Here is a 23,994-nt window from a genome sequence, read left to right as displayed (position 1 = left end):
AAACCATTATTTGAATGAATCCGTTTCCACTACAGGATGCTTAGCTTCTCCTTGAGGGTAGCAATGATCTTTATGTTTTATTTTCAGTTTGTGATCCAGCCTCAAGCCCATACTCTACACATTAAGGATGAATGATTGTGATTGTGTGTGTGTGTGATCATTGTTAAAAGTTCACTAAGATGACTCAGGAGGGGTATGCTCTATATGTATCTACCTTATCTCTTTCATCTCTATTTAAACACTTCATCCCCCCCAAAAATAAGTCAGGAGAAAAGGCCTAAAGAATTTTCAAAGGGAATGTCCTAAATTTGGATGCAGAATATAAGTGCAGTGATGCTATCAAAATGTGCTCCATAGAGCATCATCATCATTTTCATCATCGCCTGGGATCTTGCTAGAAATGCAGAGTCCCAGGCCCCATCAAGACCTAATGCATCAGAATTTCTGGGGGTGTGGTCCAGGAATCTGTGTTTTAATGACACTTTAATTCATATGCACACCTAAGTTTGAAAGCCACTGTGCTAGAAATATACCAACCCTGCTTGTGATCAGTTTGGCTTTAAACTGTAAGAAAACAGAGAAAAATAAGGTCAAGAAGTTTCCTCCTTCCATTTTACGGCATTGCACAGTCAGGAAGTGCCCAAAGCTGGGAAACTTGTTGGACATCAATTTATATCTCCTGCACTTCCAAGAAGTATTGGTTAGATATTTATTTTAATTATTATTACTCCCAGACTGAAAAATAGAAACTGACTCTTTTACTTCTTCCTTCTCTTCCTCCTTTTTCCTATCTCTTTTATTTCCTTATTTCTCCTTCCCTCCCCTTTCCTTTATTTCCATAATAAATTTAATTCCTCTTTTCTTCTCATCTCCTAGAGATGTGTAAGCATTTTACTAGCACTTTCCGTGGCCACAGTAATTAGATTTACTTGAATTAAATTCCAGTTGTGAGACTGACGTAAAAAGGGATAGGCCAAGATAATAAAAATGCTGCCTAATTTAGCATAGATTATAGAAGGGTGGTAGCTTTATGTGGTAATCCCCAGCTAGAATATAGATACGAGAGTATCACTTTTCTTTGGGGATCTGTTAAGACAAGCCTGGATTTTTCAACTTGGAGAAACCATGTTCATTTCCTATTGCTGTAACAAATTACCATAGACTTAGTAGCTTAACACAACACAAACTTATCATCTTGCAGTCTGGAGACAGAAGCCCAAAACAGATTATATGGGGCTAAAATCACAGTGTTGCCAGAGCTCTGTTCCTTCTGGAGGCTCCAGTGGAGAATCTGTTTCCTTGACTTTTCCAGCTTCCAGAGGCTGCCTGCATTCCTTGGCTTATAGCCCTCTCTCCCAATCTTCATAGCCACCAGCACAGCATCTTCAAATCTCTGTCTTCTGCTTCAGTTGACAGATCTCCTTCCCTGTGTCTGACTCTCCTGATTTCCTCCCCCTCTTGTTATAAGGCCCCTTGTGATTACATTGGGCCCAAGTGGATAATCCAGGGTGATTTTTTCTATCACATATCCTTAACTTGATCATAACTGCAAGATTGTTTTTGCCATATAATGTAACATATTCCCAGGTTCCAGAGAATCGGACATGGGCATCTTTGGAAGGTCATTATTCTGTCTATTTCAGGTAAGTAGAATATAATAAACCCAAACCAAAACCAAAGAATATAATAGGACCATTAATATTCCCTTCAACCTCACATTTTATTTGGTGACTGGACTGAGATTTTTATTCCTTACAATTGGAGATAAACAGTGAGATACTTTCTGGATACCTTCCTGTGCTATCAGAGGTAACTAAGTTCCACCTTTTCATTATTTCTACTTCAAGAGGTAAGAGTTTGGACATATGATACACATGTGTGTATGTATATACATACATTATATTAATACCTATATTATCTTGTCTATTATTTTTTCTATTTAATTCAATGAACTACCAGATTTTACTAAGTTTTGTTTTCTGATTATGTAAGATTTCCTACAATATTTTGTTAGTGGGCAAAACAAGAGTGATGCAACACAGTGTAAAATACTGACAACATTAATTTCAAAAAGTACTGCCTTACACCTCAACATAAAGAAAACAAAAATCCTCACAACTGGACCAACAAGCAACATCATGAAAATGGAGATAAGATTGAGGTTGTCAAGGATTTCATTTTACTTGGATCCATAGTCAACACCCATGGAAGCAGCAGTCAAGAAATCAAGAGACACATTGCTTTGGAAATCTGCTGCGAAAGACCTCTTTGAAATGTTGAAAAGCAAAGATATGTCAACTCAAAGACTAAGGTGCATCTGACCCAAGCCATGGTATTTTCAATCGCATCATATGCACACGAAAGCTGGACAATGAATAAGGAAGAACGAAGAAGAATTGATGCCTTTGAATTGTGGTGGTGGTGAAGAATATTGAATATATCATGGACTGCCAAAAGAATGAACAAATCTGTCTTGGAAGAAGTACAGCCAGAATGCTCCGTAGAAGCAAGGATGGAAAGACTGCATCTTACATACTTTGGACATGTTTTCAGGAGGCTCAGTCCCTGGAGAAGGACATCATGCTTCATAAAGTACAGGGTCAGCGAAAAAGAAGAAGACCCTCAATGAGATGAATTGGCACAATGGCTCCAACAGTGGGCTCAAGCATAACAATGATTGTGAGCACTGTGCAGGGCCGGGCAGTGTTTCATTCTGCAGTACATAGGGTGGCTATGACTCAGAACTGACTCTTCAGTACCTAACAACAACAACAACTGCCTTATATTGAAATTGTGTGCCTTAGTGGTGCAGTGGTTAAAGCAACCAACTGCTAGCAGAAAGGTCAGCAATTTGAAACCACTAGGCTAGCCACTTTGAGGGAGAAAGATGTTGCAGTTTGCTTCCGTAAAGATTATAGCCTTGGAAACCCTAAGGGGTCACCATGAATCAGAATCAACTCAATGGAAGTGGGGTTTTTTTTTTTTTTTTTGGTTTATATTGAAATTATATGTCCATATCTTAAAATATTATGAACTGTGTATCTCTTAATCCCGAAGGTTGTTATTTTATGGACTATGATTGTAAGTATATAAAACATGCAGGACAGGTGAGCTAAATTATGCGTAGTAGTTGTGGAATAAGCTAAATACAATCAATGAAAAAGAAACATACTCCTTTGAAATATGTCTTTACGAAGTAATATTCTGTTTTTTCCACTTTCATTCCTATTCTCTGCATCATTTTTATTAGTTTCAATTAAAAACCAAGGCTAATAAAATATGATAAGATCTCTGAAAAATGAACAGAAATGCTTCTATGTCAACAAATGTAAGCTCTAACAAAGGGATGGTATTTATTGCTTAGACACGTGACTCATTCATCTCAACAGCATTTCATTTCAAGATTCACAATGAAATAAAGCAATTGTATACAATCAACCCAAACCCCTTGCTATTGTTAAAATGCTCACTTCCCTTTTCCTTCTTTTTTAATCATCCCAGATGTCATAAAATAAATGTAGTGAAACATTCAAGCAGCAAGCTCCCTAATTGTTTCCATCTTGATTATAAAAACACATTAAAAGGTAAATCCTCACGGTGAAATAAATGAAAAAAATAATTAACATTCAAAGTACTTCTTATACCACCTGCTCTTTACATACCGAGGCTGAAATAAGGGCACCTGATGTATAAAGAGTAATGAAAAGAAATTGGGTTTCTTTCTGAAGCAGAGAAAAAAGTAACACTTAAAACTGAAATCCAAATCAGAATGGCTACACCTTCCATGCAATCAGGAAGGTTAGGAAGTTCCTCCATCTGATAAGTCAGACGAAGTGGTTAAATGAAACTCAAACGCAGTAAATATTTCCTCCAATATTTGTGACATAATGGTTATTAATAAAACAAACACCTTTTATTTAAACGTCTGTTGAAGTTCTGTACGTTTCAAAGCAGGTTCCTCTACCGATATCTTAGTTTAGGGTTGGACTATTAAAAGCGGGTTGGAGCGTGAAAGCCCGGATGTCAGTTCCTATGTGATGCTACGTTGCTGGTACAGGTTTTGCTTTCCAAGTAGAGGGGAAAGGGCTCTGATAGCGAGGTGAGAATCCCATCAATAATGAAAAACACTAAGGTTTGTCTAGTGGTCCTGTGTAGGCAAAATAAATCCCTAGTGAACTTGACTGGTAGGAGCAGAAGAGGAAGCAAGGAGATCACTATGTACTCACTGAGGATAAAACAATGGCCAGACGAGTTGCAAGAAAGGATGTTTCCCACGTAGACTATGAAAGACAGTGATAAAAATCCAGCCAGGTTCTCAGCAGATTTTACATGTAAACCTAATCTGAGCTAAAAGTCATTTATTTTTCTTGTTGAAACACTCTGTCCAATTATTAGTAAGCCCTGATATAAAACATTGTTAATTTGGCTGATCTTTTTTTACGGTCTAGGGCACCTCTGCATTTTTATCAATAAATAAAAATAAATAACCCTAAGGTTTTGACATTCACAGTGTACTGATGCACACTGGCCCCCAGGTCATCACTCCTTGTTTCATCAAGAATATGATTCTTCAGAATTAGCTTCTGAGCAAATCGATAACATTTGGAGGACTTCATAACGCATTATTAAGTTCATGCCCTTATTTCATTACCCCAGAAGCTGAGATTCACACAAGTTAGAGAATTGCTAGGACAAGAAGACATGGCTGTCTCTACATTATGTCACATGGTTGTGCTGGTCAGAGGACAAAACATGAACCTCATGACATGACCATTCATGCTGCTGCTGGCTGGCATTTCCTCTCTGCTTACATCCAGACCTATGTCCATCTTTTTCCTAGAAAGCCACAGATCATGATACACTTTATGTCTCCACCTACATTTTTGTCAACCTTAGGTAAACAAATACAAGATTACTATGCCACGCTACCCACTATCCATCTATCAGTTATTTGTACTGTTTCATGCTGCTATGATGCTGGAAGCTATGCTATTTGTATTTCAAATATCAGCAGGGTGGGCACCCATGGTAGGCAGGTGTCAGTAGAGCTTCCAGACTAAGACAGACTAGGAAGAAAGGCCTGGCAATCTACTTCTTAAAATTAGCCAAGGAAAATCTTCTGGATCAGAAGAAAACATGGACATGCCATCAGAAGGGATCAATTGCTGAGGAGGATATTATGTTTGGTAAAGTAAAGGGCCAGTGAGAGTGAGGGAGACCCTCAGTGAGATGGATTGGCACTATAGCTGCAACAGTGGACTTGAACATGTTGGTGATTGTGAGCATGACGCAGGACAGTGTAACATTTCCTTCTGTTGTACATAAGGGTGCCACGTGTCAGAGTCAACTCAATGGCAGCTATCCATCTTAACTACCTATCTATGCACACTATATTATGTAATAGAAGAAAAATAATTGGGACCAAATGTCCACATTCTCTGTAACACTTGGAGAAAAACACCAATATATATTCATAATAAAAAAATATGATTATATAATATTATATTGACATGATGTTGATTTGGTTAAGATTTTATATCAAATATTTCTAAATCCAAGTAGAAGTAAAATTCTTAAGAAAAATGTTTTAATGCTGGTTCTGTATTTTATACTAAAAATGAGGTCTCTTTTAGAGGTGATGCCCTATATTATTGTCTTTCCTATTTGGCTATGAAGCTAAATGATGTTATTTCACTAGATTTCATATGGGCTGCAGGTTCTGCTGGGAAAGCATATAACTAGACTCATTTAGGAAGAGGCAACGTGACTATCTGAGAAAAGCTGCCATATGTGAAACCTCGCTTTATGCCTGTTGAAATTTTTGTATTTCAGACCTCCTAGGGACATGTCCATTGTGCTATTGTGTAATTTTATCAGCATGAACTTCTGCTGAATATTTTTCTTTATTTCAAATCCATATTTTGGTAGAGCTAACTTCAAAAGGTAATGTTGCAACATCTGTGCTGATACACCTGGGAGCCACGAAAGATGTGTTCTGAAGGTTATCTACGTTTTCTCATTTTATAAAATGCTACCAAAAAAAAAAAAAAAAAAGTTTTCCCAGTGTAGAATTTTTTTAAAAAAGGAACCATTTTCTTCCCCTTTAGAAAGATTCTTATGATAAAAAGAATATCTCTACAAATATAATAGAATCCCACTTGTTTCTGTTTATAGATAAAGGTAATTTTTAATGCAAGCTTTCCATTAAGAAACACTGTAAATATCAGGAAAACCTGAAGCTATATTCTCAAAATGTTTTCAAATATGTCTCTTTAATAAATATATGAGTCAATCAATCAATAAATAAGGCAATGAAAAACATTCTCCTTCTTTCAACGTATTTAACCACTTTTCTTCCGTGGTTTTGCCAATAGCTTGATAGCAATTTTTTTTTTTTGAATAGAACCAGGCTTTGATCAACTTTTCTCAAGCAGAAGATTGGGATCTTGGCAAAGAGAAAGGAGTAAATGGACGGAGAGAAATCCTCCCACCCACTCTTCATTAATTGTTCTATTTTTATAGAATAAAATTTGAAGCAATGTTAAGAGTTTAAAACCCAGAAAAACCAAACCTGTTGCTGTTGAGTCAATTCTGACTCATAGTGACTCTATATAGGACAGAGTAGAATTGCCCTATAGGGTTTCCAGGGAGTGGCTGATGGATGCAAACTGCCGACCTTTGGGTTAGCAGCTGAGCTCTTAAGCACTGCACCACCAGGGCTCCCTTAAGAGTTTAGAGCCGGATCAAAACTGCCTGTAGAAGACAATGCACAAATGAAACATGCAGAACAATTTGTTTTTGAAGAATGGTGTAGAACACAGGAAGTCGTTATGGATTCAAAATAGGAAAGACAGTGAATGGAATTGAGAAGCTCCATATGTAGATTCTCTTCTTAACCTTCTCATCAAATTATCGAATAAGGATAAATACTTAATACTTCTTGAGTCTTTTCTATTGAATGATATCTAATGTGTTGTTGTAAATGCTTCAGCTGTTAATTCACTGAATTTTCACCACAACCCTATGTGAGAGGTACTTTTGTCATCACTGTTTTACAGATGAGGAAATAGGCCCTGGGAGAATAAATGACTTCCCTAGTGTCACACAGCTTGTCAGTGGTGGGTGGCCCTAATAAAAGAACCCCGTTGTAACTAGTAATCTACATTGCTTCCCTGTCCTTTGGTTACTTTTTCTACGTATAACAGGAGAATAGCTTTTAACTCCTACTTTGAAGCCAAGAATAAGATGATAAAAATGAAGCATTTAAAGGTATTTCAATTTTAAAAACCAGAAATATTCAAGGCATTAAGTATCTATGCTAAAGAGGGAAAGGGAAGACATGGTTAATTTAAGTCCACAGGCATTTGCCCTCCTACAGTGAAAAGTCAAATTTTGGCTGAGAAATGCAACCTCAAAGTTGCTGTAAGCAAGTAGCCAATTTGACCCGGTCATCCCACCATTTGTACATGAGAATTGGCATACCTACAAGGAAGAGGGAAAAAGTAGATATTTAATTCTTCAGAATCAGAGGGGTGTTAAATGCTGGGGAAGCCATTGGTAGAAGGGCAACACTTGTCCGTCTATCATCTATCTATCTATCTATCTATCTATCTATCTATCTATCTATCTATCTATCTATCTATCTATCTATCTATCTATCTATCTATCTATCTATCTATCTATCTATCTATCTATCTATCTATCTATCATCTAGCTATCTAGCTATCTAGCTATCTAGCTATCTAGCTATCTAGCTATCTAGCTATCTAGCTATCTAGCTATCTAGCTATCTAGCTATCTAGCTATCTATCTATCTATCATCTATCTATCTATCTATCATCTATCTATCTATCTATCTTTCTATCTATCATCTATCTATCATCTATCTAATCTATCTATCTATCTAACCTATCATCTATCTATCTATCTAATCTATCATCTATCTATCTAATCTATCTATCTAATCTATCATCTACCTACCTACCTACCTACCCACCTGCCTATCTATCTATCTCTATCTATCATCTATCTATCTATCATCTACCTACCTACCTATCTATCTATTTGCTGAATGCAAGCTTTCCCTTTATAAAAAAAAAAATTTATAGGCCTAGTTAAACAGTAGTTTGATGTTCTCTTACTATTTGCATTTCTTGAGGCATAATACACAAGGTAAATAATTTCTATCACAAATAAGTTAAGCAAACGAGCCTGGCATTGTACATTTGAAGTACTACTGAAGGGATCAATACCATCAACCTGTATGTGAAGTAAGAGTTGTATCAATTCTATTATCATTGTCAGACAAAAACTACTCCGAATATTCCACTTGCCAGGAACATGGTGTTGAGTCTGAACTAGGATTTGCAGCAGAGAAAAGGTTTTTAGAGGCAGAGCCATGGAATAATATTGTGCTATGAACGCAGTGGGGGAAAAAGTAGCAAAATCACTAACATGGCTTAGCAAGGAAGCTTTGCCAAAGCTCCTACTAAGAAGAGTTCATAATTTGGAAGCTATAGTTACTATTGACCTGATTTTACAATTGAGATCATGTCTATCTTTTAATTTGGAAACAATATTGATCACTGTGTTTCATAAGCAAGGCTTGTCCAGTTATTACTCTGCAATTGCTTTGCAAATACGGTTTTATTTAAGAGTAGCATGATTTACGGTATAGGGTAACAGACAAATTACTGCATGAGCTTCTTTGAAGAGATTGCTTTATATTTGCAAATTGAATTCTTCATGTTCTTCAATAAATACTAAATTTTTCTGATAATACTTTTTTAAAAAGATTTTAAAAAACATTTCTATCTTCACTTCAATGTATTGACTTCGTGCCCTAAATGCTTTGCTTTTTTAAAATTATTTACTGTGTTCATTCCTCCTACATCTTCAGAAATCATTATAATGCTCACTTATTTTTTTAATACTATTTATATTACATTTTCTCAATATTAGAGGACAAAGTTTGCAATTTATACAGTTCATATAATGTGCATATTTTATACAAATTCCTTCTTGAATTAATACCATTAAGGAAGACAGAATTAAATCAATGCAAAAAGCTTAAACTATTTGTTTTAAATCCATTTCAAATTTTCTATGAATTTTTTTCCATAATTTCCATAGGCTTGTCTCAATACCATAATTTTGGAAACTAAATTGAGCCTAACCGAATAATAAAAACGTCTTCATAGGATTCGGAAGGGGGGAGGAAGAACGTGGTACCAGCATCTTCTTTTGCCCCTTCTAGATTTTATTCTACTTTCAAAAATAGGGTCGAGATTAAATAAATTTTCATTTTCTCCCTGTACAAACTACAGCTGAATGAGGATAATGCTGGTGGTGGAATTTTAGTCAGGAATCCAAAGAAACTCTATTCTTGAAGCTTTAAGAGCAGTCCTACCTTTTTCACCTTGGTCAGCGGTTACTGGGGTCACTTCTGGTTGCTCAGCAATGCTGGCATCCTCTTGGATTGATGAAATCTCTAAGCAGAAGGGGAGAAAATGATGTTCAGGTAAATTGAAATTATTTAGAAAACACAGGGACTACAGCATAGGAAGTTAAAGCTCTCTTTTTTACAAGTTTGAACAGGCAAACAGAGCAAACACTATTGCCATTCTTCAGTATTCGTAGCCTAAACCACACACGCACACTCCTCTTACACACAAGGACATATAGAAGTCATGGTTCCAAGTTTCATCTCATTCTTTGAGAGCAATATATTCTGGTTTCAGTACCTTCTGTTTCCATATACGAAGTCTGGGACTCTGTCTCAATTTTTATTTCATTCTTTGTTGAATCATTCTCTTGTCCTGGTAAGAAGAGTGATTGGAAAATAAATATGATATGTATGACCATAGCTTTATGCCTGGTTTGAAAAAGCAAAATCTTCAGAAACCACATTTTAATCATGCATGGAGAGGCAGAGAGCAAGTTTGAACCAAAGTAGAGGGTGAAGATAACATTTTCAAATCATCGAACTCATATCTATTATTTTATGAGAAATATTTAGATAATTTAGGCAGAAACCTCTTCTTTGAATTGATTGGTATAACTATTTATTTAGCTTATTAGTGCACTGGACATATATGAACACAAGTTCTGAAAATTTACATAATTTCTAGGCTGTAAGAGTTAGAGTTAACTCACATTGAATTTTTGTTTACGATTCAGACATTTCCTGTATTGAGGATTCCTAGATAAAAAGATATAGTTTGTACAGTATAGAATTGCTGTTTCCAGAAACACTACTCGCACTTTCGTTCTATCAATAGAGGAAAAAAAGAAAAAAAGGAGTAATGTGAGCACACAGGCATTGGTTGGCAAACAGCTTAATCATTCTCTTAAGACACCTGCTAAATATAGCAAAGGTCAGGAGAGAATTTAGCCAACTCTTGATTACTCGGAGGCTGATTATCTAGTAACGGTCCCCCCCCCCCCAGCCCCCCACACACCGTTGGCTTCTTCCCCTCTTCTCCCCTGCAGAGTTTAGAATATTTAAGTGCTCATTAAGAGAGGAAATTAAAATCTGTCCATTTTGCCTCTTGTTAATGAAAGATTTTCTGCTGAGGCTGTGGTAAAAAAAAAATAAATAGATAACCACTCCAGAGCTTGGGTTGTTTATAGGCACAAAGGAGATGCCGAGCAGCTTGGGCTCTTTGCCTGGGTAAATCCCTGTGGTATATCCCATTATTGTCCCAACTTTCCTCTACTCCTCCCTAAACCAAAAAGAAAAAAATGCAACTTGTGGCCATCTCATATGTTATAGTGTAGAACCGCTCCACAGGGTTTTCTTGGCCGTAATCTTAATGGAAGTAGATCACCAGGGTTTTTCTTCTGCAGTACCACGGGATGGGTTCAAACTGCCAATCTTTAGGTTACTAGTTGAGAGCAAACCATTTGAGCTCCCTATAAAAGCATTATATTTCTCTGCCTGTGGCCATATGGCCTGCAGTGTCTGTCCCCTGTGGGATGAGTGTGTATTCTCAGCCCATTGATACCAAGTTTGTTCATGTGACTTTAGTTCACAAAACGGGACGGGGATAGGCATAATGTGTACTGCATTTGAGCAGAAGCTTCATGATTGTTATGTATGCCTTTTGTGATGTTCTCAAATCATCTATGTATGTCACTACTATGTATGCTTTTATAATGCTTTTTACACTGTTATGATGCTTTTTATAATGATTTTAAGCACCTACGTATAAGTCATTTATATGTGAAGTTAGAAATAGAGAATTTCTGAACTCAGAAACATGTATATTTCTATGACTCTAGCCATTAACTATGTCATTAGAAGTTATAACTGTAAGTCATTACAAAGTTGTTCTAACCTTGAAAATAGATAATTGAAGTATATGAAGTATGTAGTAAACAAGGACATAAATATGTCATATAATAACTCCCTTAATTTCTAATAAATAAAATCTCTATAAATTGGCCTTGGAACATAAATATATCATACTATTCTGTTAATTGGCAATAAAACATACTAATAATTCAAATTGATCTCGAGACACAAATGCGTCATATACTAATTTCCTTAATTGGCAATAAAACATACTAATCTTCATCGTACATGAGAGTACTTAACCTTTAACTTGTGAAGTAAAAATAAAGAAATTATATATAAACCCTCAATTTATGTTCACTTGCTGGAGAAGACAGCAGTAAAAATTTGCTGATTTCCTGCTCTCTCTGAAGACTGAGAGCTGCTGAGATACTGCCCACCACAACCAACCCTGGACCCCAGCTACAGGGGACCTCCTCTGAGTTTGAGGGGTGGTCAAGTTTTTCTACCTGAGATCACTCATTAAAGGTAAAAGCCTGAAGTCTAAAGGTTTGGACTCTTACCAATAAACTAACATTGTATTTGTTAATTCTGATTCTCCTGTGTTAATTGAATGTCTTGAAGTCTTTTTTGTGTGCTTTTGCATGACTACCTTGCAATAAACTAAAGGAGTTTATGCGTTGACAAACCTGAGCATTTCTTTATTTATTCTTAAAATCTGCCAGGACAAAGATCCATTGCATTCCATGTCTTCCTCCTAATAGTGTGTCCCTGCAGCCTACAGCAGAGCAAAGCAGAGCCAGGCAAAGCCACAACAAACCTTTGTTATTGTAAATTAATAAGACTTTCAGGGTTATTTATTACTGAATCAAAGCTGACTTATACAACCGTTTATCTTCATAATAGCTTCCTCTTTAACATAACTGTTCTTTACCTGCCCACTATACTACCTCACTTTGGTTCATTACCTGCTAGTGTGACACAGACTGAAAAAAAATTTTGTGTCACATCCAATTCCTTGTGAGCTCAGTTCTAATCAAAAGGATCTGATAAAATAATTACAATGAGACATTTATTTATCTTGAGGTTGAAGCTAGAAATCTCAAGCTGGCTTTGATGACTTTCCCTCTTACTCCCTGAATTCAATCAAATATCAAGCCTTGATGATTCTGCAAATGGTTTTCCTTTCCCTCTTTCCATTTTTCTCCTGGATCACTACATCATCATTTTTTATCCTGTAATCTATCTTGTGAATCGCTAGCCAATATATCTTTTAAAACATAGATCTAATCAAGACTTTTCTTCTGCTCATAAACCCCATTCCTTCCCCCATTCCTTGCCATTGCCTAGAATTGTACTATTCAAAGTAGTATCCAAGGACAAGTCATATTGAAGTTATCAGGGTTTTTTTTTTTTTAAATGCAGAATCTCTGGCCCCTTTGAAATCAGAGTCTGAATTTTAACAAAATCCTCAGGTGATTTGTATATATTTTAAAGATTGAGAAGCACTGATGTAGAGGATATGAGTGTATTTGCAAATGATTGACCCTACACAGAATGTTAGGCTTTGCTATATGCTTCACATGTATTATCTCTCATCATCACATCAGTCCCAGAAATAAGTATGGGACTCATTCTGTTTTCAAAATTCATAAGGAGGTTGATCTGGCCATGAATCTCTTTTTTATTGTTGCCTGTAGAGAGCTTTATTTTGTCTTTTAGTTTTTTAAATTGAGATATAACTTGGATATAGTAAAACACACAAATCATAACTGTACAGCTTAATGACTTTTTATACATGTAAACACACATCCCCCTATATCTTTTCATCATACTTATTCAATCTGTAAGAAGCTGGACTATATGAAGAAGAATGCGGCATCAGGATTGGAGGTGGACTCATTAACAACCAGTGATATGCCGATGACACAGCCTTGATTGCTCTAAGTGAAGACTTGAAGCACTTACAGATTAAGATCGAAGACTACAGCCTTCAGTGTGGATTACATCTCAACATAAAGAAAACAAAAATTCTCAAAACCGGACCAATAAGCAACATCACGATAAACAAGGAAAATATTGAAGTTATCTAGGATTTCATTTTACTTGGACCCCCAATCAACACCCATGGAAGCAGCAGTCATGAAATCAAAAGACACATTGCATTGGGCAAATCTGCTGCAAAAGACCTCTTTAAAGTGTTAAAAAGCAAAGATACCACTTTAAGGACAAAGGTGTGCCTGACCAAAGCCATGGTATTTTCGATCTCCTCATACGCAAGTGAAAATGCGCGATGAATAAGGAAGAGAAAAGAAGAATTGGTGCTTTTGAATTATGTTGTTGGTGAAGAACAATGAAAATACCATGGACTGCCAAAAGAAGGAACGAATCTGCCTTAGAAGAAATACAGTCATAATTCTCCTTAGAAGCAAGGATGGCAACAGTTGATGAATACCAAAAAGAGTTGGTTGACATTTAACCATTTCAATAAGTAGCATATGATCAAGAACCAGTAGCACTGAAGGAAGAGGGACACTGAAAGCATTGGCAAAATCAAGTCTCCATGGATTGATGGAATACCAGTTGAAATGTTTCAGCAAATGGATGCAGCGTTGGAAGTGCTCACTCAAGTACGCCAACTGACTGGAAGAGATGCGTATTTGTACACATTCCAAAGAAAGGTGATTCAATTGAAAGCAGAAATTATTGAATAATATCATTAATATCCCACACAAGCAAAATTTTGCTGAAAATCGTTTAAAAGGAGTTGCAGCAGTACATTGACAGGGAACTGCCAGAAATTCAAGCTGGATTCAGAAGAGGACATGGATCAAGAGATATCATTGCTGATGTCAGATGGATCCTGGCTAAAAGGAGAGAATACCAGAAAGATGTTTATCTGTGTTTTATTGACTATGCAAAGGCATTTCACTGTGTGGTTGATAATAAATTATGAATAACATTGGGAAGAACAGAAACTCCAGAACACTTAATTGTGATCACAAGGAACCTGTACTTAGACCAAGAGGAAGTTGTTCGAAGAGAACATGGGTATACTGAGTGGTTGAAAATCAGGAAAGTTGTGTGTCAGGATTGTATCCTTTCACCACACTTATTCAATCTGTATGCTGAGAAAATAACCTGAGAAGCTGGACTATATGAAGAAGAACAGGGTATCAGGATTGGAGGAAGACTCATTAACAACCTGCGATATGCAGATGACACAGCCTTCTTGCTGAAAGTGAGGAGGACTCGAAGCACTTAGTGATGAAGATCAAAGACCACAGCCTTCAGTATGGATTACACCTCAACATAAAGAATACAAAAATCCTCACAACTGGACCAATAAGCAACATCATGATAAATGGAGAAAAGATTGAAGTTGTTAAGGATTGTCTTTTACTTGGATCCCCAATCAACACCCATAGAAGCAGCAGTCAAGAAATCAAAAAACGCGTTGCATTGGGCAAATCTGCTGCAAAAGATCTCTTTAAAGTGTTAAAAAGCACAGATGTCACTTTAAGGACTACGGCGTGCCTGACCCAAGCCATGGTATTTTCAATTGTCTCATATGCATGTGAAAGCTGGACAATAAATAAGGAAGACCAAGGAAGAATCGATGCCTCTAAATTATGGTGTTGACGAAGAATATTGAATATACGATGGACTGCCAGAAGAATGAACAAATCTGTCTTGGAAAAAGTACAGACAAAATATTCCTTAGAAGGGAGGATGGCAAGAGTTTGTCTCACGCATTTTGGACATGCTATCAGGAAGGCTCAGTATCTGAAGAAGGACATCATGCTTGGTAAAGTAGAGGTCAGCAACAAAGAGGAAGACCCTTGACAGGGTGGATTGACACAGGGGCTGCAACAATGGACTCAAAAATAGCAATGATTGTGAGGATGGCGCAGGACTAGGCAGTGTTTCCTTCCATTGTACATATAGTCACTATGAGTCATCTACTCATAGATGGCACCTGACAATGACAACAATCCCCCTGTGCAATCATCATCAAGATAAAGAACATTTCTAGCACGAGTTGCTCCCTCTAGTTGATACCTTCCACGCAGGTAAAAGGTAAGAGTTTTGACTGTTTTTGAAATTCATACAAATAGAATCATACACTGTATGCTCTTTTGTGTATGACCCTATTTTAAGTAACATATTGTCTGCAAGATTAATTACAATTATTTCATGCTTCAGTTGTTCATTCTTTTTCATTCTATCTCCCTGTTGGAATACAGTATGGACATTGAATTGCTTTCCATTTTGGTTTATTATGAATAATACTGTTAAACATTCTTGTATATGTCTTTTGGTGGACATATGTATTCATATCACTTTGGTATAAACCCAGGAGCAATACTTCTAAGTAATACATACGTTTATGTATGTACGAACACATATGTTTAGCTTTACTAGATTCTGCCCACCAGTGTTCTAGAGGGTTTGTTCCATTTTGTACTCTCACCAGAGATGCATGAGAATTCCATTTGCCTCCTTTATTCCCTAGACTATGCAATGCTACTACTAGTCACAAAGTTCTTTAGTATAGTATAGGATGGTATAGAAATCCTCTAATGACAGACATGTCAGGGGCTGGGAGTAGATCTTAAAGAAGATAGATGCAAAAAGTGATGAATAAGAAAATGAACAGATGCATTTCTTGGTCTGGAGGTTAGGGACATCCCAGTTAACTGACCTAATAACATGTTTAGTGCCTCTGTTCCACCTCCTACTTTGGTGCATTGTGTCTGGGTCTTAAAAACTTGCAAGCAGCCATCTAAGACACAATAACTGGTCTCTATTCTCCTGGAACAACAAAGGGAGAAGGAATATCAGGAATAGGAAGAGGATACAGAATGGCCTCCATGAGCAACTGCCTCCTTTGCCATGAGACCAGAAGGACCGGATGGTGCCTGGCTACCATTACTGAACATTTCGATCAGAGATTCCATAGAAGCATCCTGATCAAAAGGGAGAAAATGCAGAAGAGAATATCAAATTCTCATAGACTCTAGACTTTCTGGAGCCATGGAGTTTGGATGAATTCCTGAAACTATTATCCTGAGATAATCTTTAAACTTTAAACCGAAAATATCCCCTGAGGTCTTCTTAAAACCAATTGTTTAGCCTAACTGGGAAAAAAGTCTACCTTGAGCATTATGCTCTTTTAAAGGGTAGTGAGTTTATGTTAATAGGGGAAGAACAACTCAGAAAAAGAGGGTGACGATGGTTTCATAACTCAAAGAATGTAATCAATGTCAGGAAACGGTACATGTAGAAACTGTTGAATTGCTGTATATTAAAAAAAAATTTTTTTTTTATTCTCGATAGCAACAACAAAAAATAAAATTATATATATATAAAAGAAAACAAATTGATGGATTGAAAGGAAGTTGACTGAGACAATAAAAAAAATTGACAGTATTAACATCTGCAATGGTTGTCATGAAAAAATAAACACTATACATAAAAAAAATCATATTTTAGAGATAAAACTCTTAAGTTCAATAATAATGAACAGTCCGTGAGAAAAATGAAACGTGAAAAGATGACAGATGCAGAGGACAGGAAATAGCAATAGTATTTCTAATCTAAGGATTATAGGTATATTAGGCAGCAGCATTTTATCTGTGATAAAACCAAAAAAAAACAAAACAGTGCGTTGAGTCGATTCCGACTCATAGCAACCCTATAGGACAGAGCAGAACAGCCCCTTACAGTTTCCAAGGAGGACCTGGCAGATTCGATGGTACCCATTAAATAAGAAATTATGAGGTTTAAAAAGATTGTAGAAAGTAGAATATAATTTTATTTTTTTGTTACTAAACACTTATCACTCATTCTCTTACACATATTTTATTAGCAAGGACAAAGACCGAAAGCCATATTTCAAATATTAACACTGATTATCTCTCAATAATAGGTGGAATTTTAATTTACAGGATATTTATTTTGCTAACACAAATTTTATATTTATAACAATTCCATATTCTATAATAATTCCAATGAAACAATTTTAAAGATAGGAAAAATTGTTCTTAGAAATATCATAGAAGAAAAGTTTCTGGCTAAATGATACTTGTGTGTATGTTTGTATGTGTGTGTGTTTTAGTGCAAATGTAGCCAAATCCCATCACTTTTTTCTCAGCCTCTGTTCTTATTGTAAGAGGAGCACTGTGGCTTAGTGGTTAAAGCACTCAGCTGCTAGCCAAAAGGTCGGCAGTTCAAACCCACCGGTCACTCCTGTGGGAGAAAGATGTGGCATTCTGTTTCTGTAAAGATTATAGCCTTGGAAACCCTATGGGGCAGGTCTACTCTGTCCTATAGGGTTGCTATGAAGTCAGAATTGACTCAATGGCAACAGGTTTGGTTTTTCTTTAATTCTTTTTGGGCTCTAGAAAACACATGATAAATAGAACTGTGAGCAACTCTTTCTTTTTGAATGCCCTTCTTTTTGGTCTTTTGGCCAAATCAACTACCAGACACTGTATCTCTGTATACTACACTCATCCCCATTTCCTAAACATATTATAGGCAGTCCCTGGGTTATGAACGAGATCCACTCCTGAGTATCTTTAAGAATTTGTAGGTAAGGTTGTAACAGGTGCATATGGTTCTTATTTAGCCTTACTTTAAAAAACCAAGCCCATTGCTGTCGAGTCAGTTTCAGATCACAGCAGCCCTATAGGGCAGGGTAGAACCCACCCCATAGGGTTTCCAAGGAGTGGCTGGTGGATTCAAACTGCTGACCTTTTTGGTTAGCAGCCAAACTGTTAACCACTGCACCACCAGGGCTCCAGCCTTGCTTTAGGGCAACAAAAGGCTTGAAACCTTTTCAATGATTTATAAGGTGCATGTGCAGCAATGCAGGTGATTGTGATGAAGAATTTGTTGTGAGTAGGGGTTGGCTGAATTGTTTCAAAGTGAGGGCAAAGTTACATAACATTAAAGGGCAAGTGCGAATAGTCCGTAAGGCCAGCATCTGCACCCCAGGGACTCTCTGTGCTTTATCTCCTACCCTTGTGCCCCATCACCATATATTTCCAATAGCAGAAATACCCTTTTTCCCCCTTTCCTACCTGGTGAAATCTTATCATCTTTCAAAATTAAGATATCAATTTATTTTTTAAATGTAACATTCCCAGAACCACTAGCCAGGATTGATCATTTTCACCTCTTTGCTTGTTGTGTTCTTTTCCTTATTCATGTATTCATTTTTCTCCTTAAAAAAACAAAAAAAAAAGTCATTGCCCTGGAGTCAATTCTGACTCACAGAGACCCTACAGGACAGAGTAGAACTGCCCTGTTGTGTTTTCAAGGAGAGGCTGCTGGATTCCAACTGCTGGCTTTTGGTTATTGGCCGAGCTCTTAACCACTGTGCCAGGGCTCCTTATTCTCCTTATCACCCTGTAATAAACCAAAAAAAACCCAAACCCACTGCCGTCCAGTCAATTCTGACTCATAGTGACCCTATAGGACAGAGTAGAACTGCCCCATAGTCTCCAAGGAGCACCTGGCAGATTCGAACTGCCACCTTTTGGTTAGAAGCTGTAGCACTTAACCACTATGCCATCAGGGTTTCCATCACCCTGTAATATATCTGTATTTATCTGTCTTACCATGTTACACATGTTGTGAATATAATTTTTATTTTTATTTTTTAAGTTCTCTTCCCAACATTTACTAGTAAGGAGTCTTCAAGAAATGTCTATCTAATTGGTCCTCGGAGCCCTGGTGGCACAGTGGTTAAGAGGTTGGCTGCTAACCAAAAATTCAGCAGTTCAAATCCACCTTGGAGACCCTATGGGGCAGTTCTACTCTGTCCTATACGGGCACTATGAGCCAGAACCGACTCAACGGCAATGGGTTTGTTTTTAAATTGGTCTTCTATAGTAGCATTCATCAAAGTCTGTAAGTGGTTATTAGGGACTGTATCTTACTTTCTATTGTGCCCCTTAGCAGCAAGCCAAGTGCCTTACGTCACCAAGCACTCCATGTACTATATTTGTTGCAGAGGACTCTGAAGTGGGAGTAAGGAGACTGGATGTTAGCAAAGTCACAACCTCTTTGGGCTTAAAATTCATCTATTCAAACAAACAAACAAAAAGATGGCTGAGCTAGATAATCTCCAAGGTTCCTTCTAAGGAATCATATAAGGCTATGTCTCCTTAGGGTGAAGTGTCAGTCACCATCAACAAACTACTGGGTGGATGATCTTGACAGGGTACCTTCATTGACCGGTTGACCAGTTGCTGTCTTGTCAATTCTGACTCATGGTGACCCCATGTGTGTTAGAGTAGAATTGTGCCCCACTGAGTTTTCAATGGCTGATTTTTGGAAATAGATCACCAGGTCTCTCTTCTGAAGTACCTCTGGGTAAAACCTCCAACCTTTCAGTTAGCAGCTGAGCACCTTAACTGTTTGTACTACCAATGGGCTTCCTGTTTATTGAGAAGCCTCGTTATCTATCACTTTGGATAAGGGGAACTGACCTTTACACCTACCCCCAGGTCATTGCTGGGACCTTTAACTCCTTGCTTGTGATCTGGCTTTGTCTGTACAACACAGGGAAAGAGGAGTGTATTCAGAGAGTAGAAGCAGCCAGTCTGTATTCCTATTTGTCTGCTAGTCTCAGTATCCCACTTGATAAGTTTTCAGAAGCATTCAATCATGAGTGCGAAGGTCAGAATTCAATAGGGCCTCCTGGGGCATTGCTAATAAGGTGAGGCTGCCTGAGGTGGCAGCCCCAGGTTGTCGATGAACACCAGGGATTTCCAGTTTTTTAGTAAGGTTGGAATCGACAAGATGGCAACTGGTTTGGGTTTTTTTGGCTTTAGTGAGGACTCAAGGAGCCCTGATGGAGTCTTGGTTAAGCACTCAGTTGCTAACAGAAAGGTATCGGCTCAAGAGCAACGAATTGGGTTTGGTTTTGGTTTGGAGTAAGGCCTGATGGTTCACTGTGAGGATCAGGGGCTGTTTCAAAGCTTTTTTGTTTTGACTGTTTCTCATCCTTATCCTCTTCACTTGTCTCAACTTCAGATCTATTTTACCTGTGCGCTTTACATTTCCTGGCAATCTGTTCTTGAAATTGAAATACATGTGTTTTCTTCTTTCCATTTTTTCTGAAATAAAGCTAGTAAACAATGGGGGAAGAAATGAGCTGCAGAGCTTTGAAATCCATGAATGATCACGTTTGTTCTTTCTTGAGCTAAACCAGGATTTGGCATATTATACAAAGATGAGGTGTAGGTGAGCTCCGGCCTGCACCCAGGCCTACTGCATGTAAATCATGGCTCTGGGGACCCCAGCCCCTAGGCCTTTCTCTTCAGTGCGCTCAGGCATTCCACATCCTTCTTGCTTTCTTGGCCCCTTGGGGGCAGGCTTTATGTGTGCCTCTCCACATTCAGTGTAGCTGAAGTCCCCCACTGTCCTTTGCCCTAATCCCTCCTGGCAGAGGAAACAAAAGAACACAAAGGATCCCACAGTTGATATATATTTTTTTCATACAATGAATTCAATCATCCATACTCATGGGAGGGGACCATTAGGGCAGATAATCCACAAATCTATTCACGTTTCTTTAGAAATAGATCACATGATTGTTTCTTAGAGTCCTGGTAATTAAGTTTGGCTCAAGCTAATGCTTTAATAATTTGCATAAAAATGGGTCTGGAATTAAACATTTTCTAGGGGATAAACCTAAACTCACTTGTGAATGAGCTGTTTTTGAACATAGTAGCAACAGCATAGCTATGTTGTTTGCAGATTATTAGATGCTCCTATTCTCCTAAGGAACAAATAATTTGTTTCTTCGATGCTTATCTTAAAATAATAATGGAAATTGTGTGCGTTCATTAAGCTTTAAACTTGATTCCTGCTGATATTCAATTTTTTACTTTCGCCATGCTGAAAGATACCCAGGATTCAAAGCAAAAGTGAAATCCGTTGTTGTGTGCTGTCTAGTAGATTCTGACTATAGTGACCCTATGACAGAGTAGAACTGCTCCTTAGGGTTTCCAAGGCAGTAATCTTTATGGAAGCAGACTGCTACATCTTTCTCCCTTGGAGCAGCTGCTGGGTTCATACTGTCAACCTTTCGGTTAGGAGCCACGTGCTTAACCACTGTGCCACCAGGACTCCTTAAGGTAAACTTAGACTAGCATAATTTGATTATCTTCTAGAAATCTTGTTTCTTTTCCTAGTGCCAATTAAAACTGACCTTGTTAATGTAAATTAATTTAAGCTTTTTTTTTTTCCTGTAGTTACAAAAGAAATGTAATTTCCTTACAGACACATCAAAAAATACTTGCAAGTATTGAGAATTATGGGTTACTTTACAACTAAGGAATAGCACTGTTATTGTTGTGAATTGCCATCTTCTCTTGTGTATATGTAGGTGTACACACACACATATATACACACATGTCCGCGCATATATTCATGTATATCTTTTTTATTTCGTATTTTTATAAGCACTTCCCATGGCCATTACTATTTCTTCAGAAATCTTATTTTTTTAAATGTATAATATTCCAGGTTATGAATAAATTTTTGGAGGTTTCTGTTTTTTATTTTTTTGCCATTAAACACAATATCATCATAAACATTTTTGTGAATAAATATCGTCATACTTTTGGGGGATGCTACTTTAAGATAAGTTCCTGAAGAATAGTTCTTGGATCAAAGTTGACAAATATTTTACTTTAATTGGAGGCTGCTAAAATTGTTGACGAGGGGGCAGTGCCCTTTAGTTACCCACCAATGGTGTGTGAGCATGCTGGAGTACTCTACTCCCATGAATCCTGTGTATTTTCCATTCTAACACTTACCTGATATTCAAAATAGATGGCACTACAATCATGTTTTATTTGAATTTCTTTACCTGAGAGGGAGATAAGGCATCTTTTCATATTTATGATAACTATTATTATTTGTATTTCTTCTCCTGTATAAATCTTCTCCTGTATAAATCTTCTCCTGTATAATTACCATGTTGAGTCCTTTGACCATTTTCCTTTCGGTTGTTTGTTTTTTAATTTCTCATTGATTTCTCTTGTTTAATAAGAAAGTCAGTTCTTTGTCACTTTGTCTGAGAATATTTTTCTCAGTAGTTTTTCTTTACAATTTTGTGGTAACCTTTATTTATGATATCAAAAGTTATATTCAGATTTAGTCATTTCCCTCCTTTATGACGTATATTGACATATGCACACATACATATTACAGATAAATGTGTGTGTATTTATTAACATGGTTCCAGGCAATCATGTATATGTGGATATAAGTATTCACTCATGATTTGAAAAGCTGTTCCTATTTCTAAATTATAAAAAAAAAACAAAAAACAAAAAAAAAAACTTTGCTTCTTTTAAATTTTTATAGATAAAAAATGACCAACTCTTTCTCACATGAAATTTTTTACTAAAATACTAACTGGATATATTTGAAAGTTTTTCATGTTTTCTTTTGATTTCTCTTCCCCGTGTATACCTTTATGCATCTTTGTGATTTTAAGGCTTTGCTATTACTTGCATTTAATTAGGTTCCAATGGCTTTTTGTAGTTTCGTTGTTATAGTACTTTGACAGTTTCATTGTTATATTCCATCTTCTCTCCTACCGGAATTTATGTTGGTGTAAGAATGAGGGTGGGATTCGGCTTTATTTTTTCAAATGGCCAACTAGTTGCCCTAATGCCATTTATCGAGTCATCTGTCTTTGTAATGTCAGCCTGAATACATACTGAAATCCCAGCTCTACTTGAATGTATTTCCAAACTCTTTTCCTGTCTCATTGATCAGCCGGTCTATTCCTAAAGCAGGACCACACTTTTAATCACATTTCTCAAACATTCCATGTCATTTTGGTCTATTTGTTCTGTCGTTGACTGATAATACTATCACTGTGAATTCTCTATTGCATTTCCAATAGGTTTTGTTTATATAGTATCTCGCTGTATCATCTGACACATAAAAACCTATCACTGTTATATTTAATTAGGGATTTAAATTTTTATAGATATAAAATGACCAACTCTTTCTCACTTGAGGTTTTTTGCTGAAATATTAACTGGATATATTCGAAACTAGTTTTTCATGTTTTCTTTTGATTTCTGTTTCCCAGGTATACCTTTACCCATCTTTGTGATTTTAAGGCTTTACTATTATTTGAATTTAATTAAATTCCAATGGTTTTATATTTAACAAAGTAACTTAATTGCATTTACTGTCATAACTATTTGCTTGTGTTTCTGTCATCTTATTTTATGCATTGTGTTTTCATTACATTGCTATTTATTTTTTGTTATTATTTGCTTTACTGAATATACTCTCATGTTTGGTGTTACCTTTTGAGGAAATTTAGAAATTAAGATATCTTCCTTTAATTCTATTTGTGTTTGTCATAAAAATTTTCAAAGACACTCTTAAACTGAACTTATATGGTCAGAATCCATAACACAATAGAATTTTTAGTTTTTGAGTTGCCTTTATGGATGTCAGCATTACTTGTATCCTCTCAGCTTCCCCATCATAATCTTCGTTTTGTAAATTCTCCCACCGATATTTCTTTTCTTTTTCTTTCATTCCCTTCCTTTCTTCTTTCTTCCTTCCTCTTTTAACCATTTTCTTAAAAATGTGAAATATTGCAGAAAAGCACAAAAAAAGTATATAGAGCTAAATTAAATAATCAA

At 36.7% G+C, this 23,994-nt stretch overlaps 1 protein-coding gene across 3 annotated transcripts in view; it reads right to left on the bottom strand.

The window, feature by feature from the left end:
* MACROD2 (mono-ADP ribosylhydrolase 2) overlaps positions 1–23,994 on the bottom strand; it is a 2,492,337-nt gene that overhangs the window by 120,717 nt on the left and 2,347,626 nt on the right. For all 3 annotated transcript variants that reach the window (XM_049869821.1, XM_049869822.1, XM_049869824.1), the window contains 2 exons: positions 9,744–9,818; positions 9,410–9,490 (listed from right to left, as the gene is read on the bottom strand). In XM_049869821.1, coding sequence (XP_049725778.1) covers positions 9,410–9,490; positions 9,744–9,818 — 156 coding nt within the window. The remainder of the gene's footprint in view (positions 1–9,409; positions 9,491–9,743; positions 9,819–23,994) is intronic.

This window comes from Elephas maximus, chromosome 25 (assembly GCF_024166365.1).
Source record: "Elephas maximus indicus isolate mEleMax1 chromosome 25, mEleMax1 primary haplotype, whole genome shotgun sequence".
NCBI lineage: Eukaryota > Metazoa > Chordata > Mammalia > Proboscidea > Elephantidae > Elephas > Elephas maximus.
Note: the sequence above shows the minus strand (reverse complement) of the source record. Positions and strands in the feature narration are given on the sequence as shown.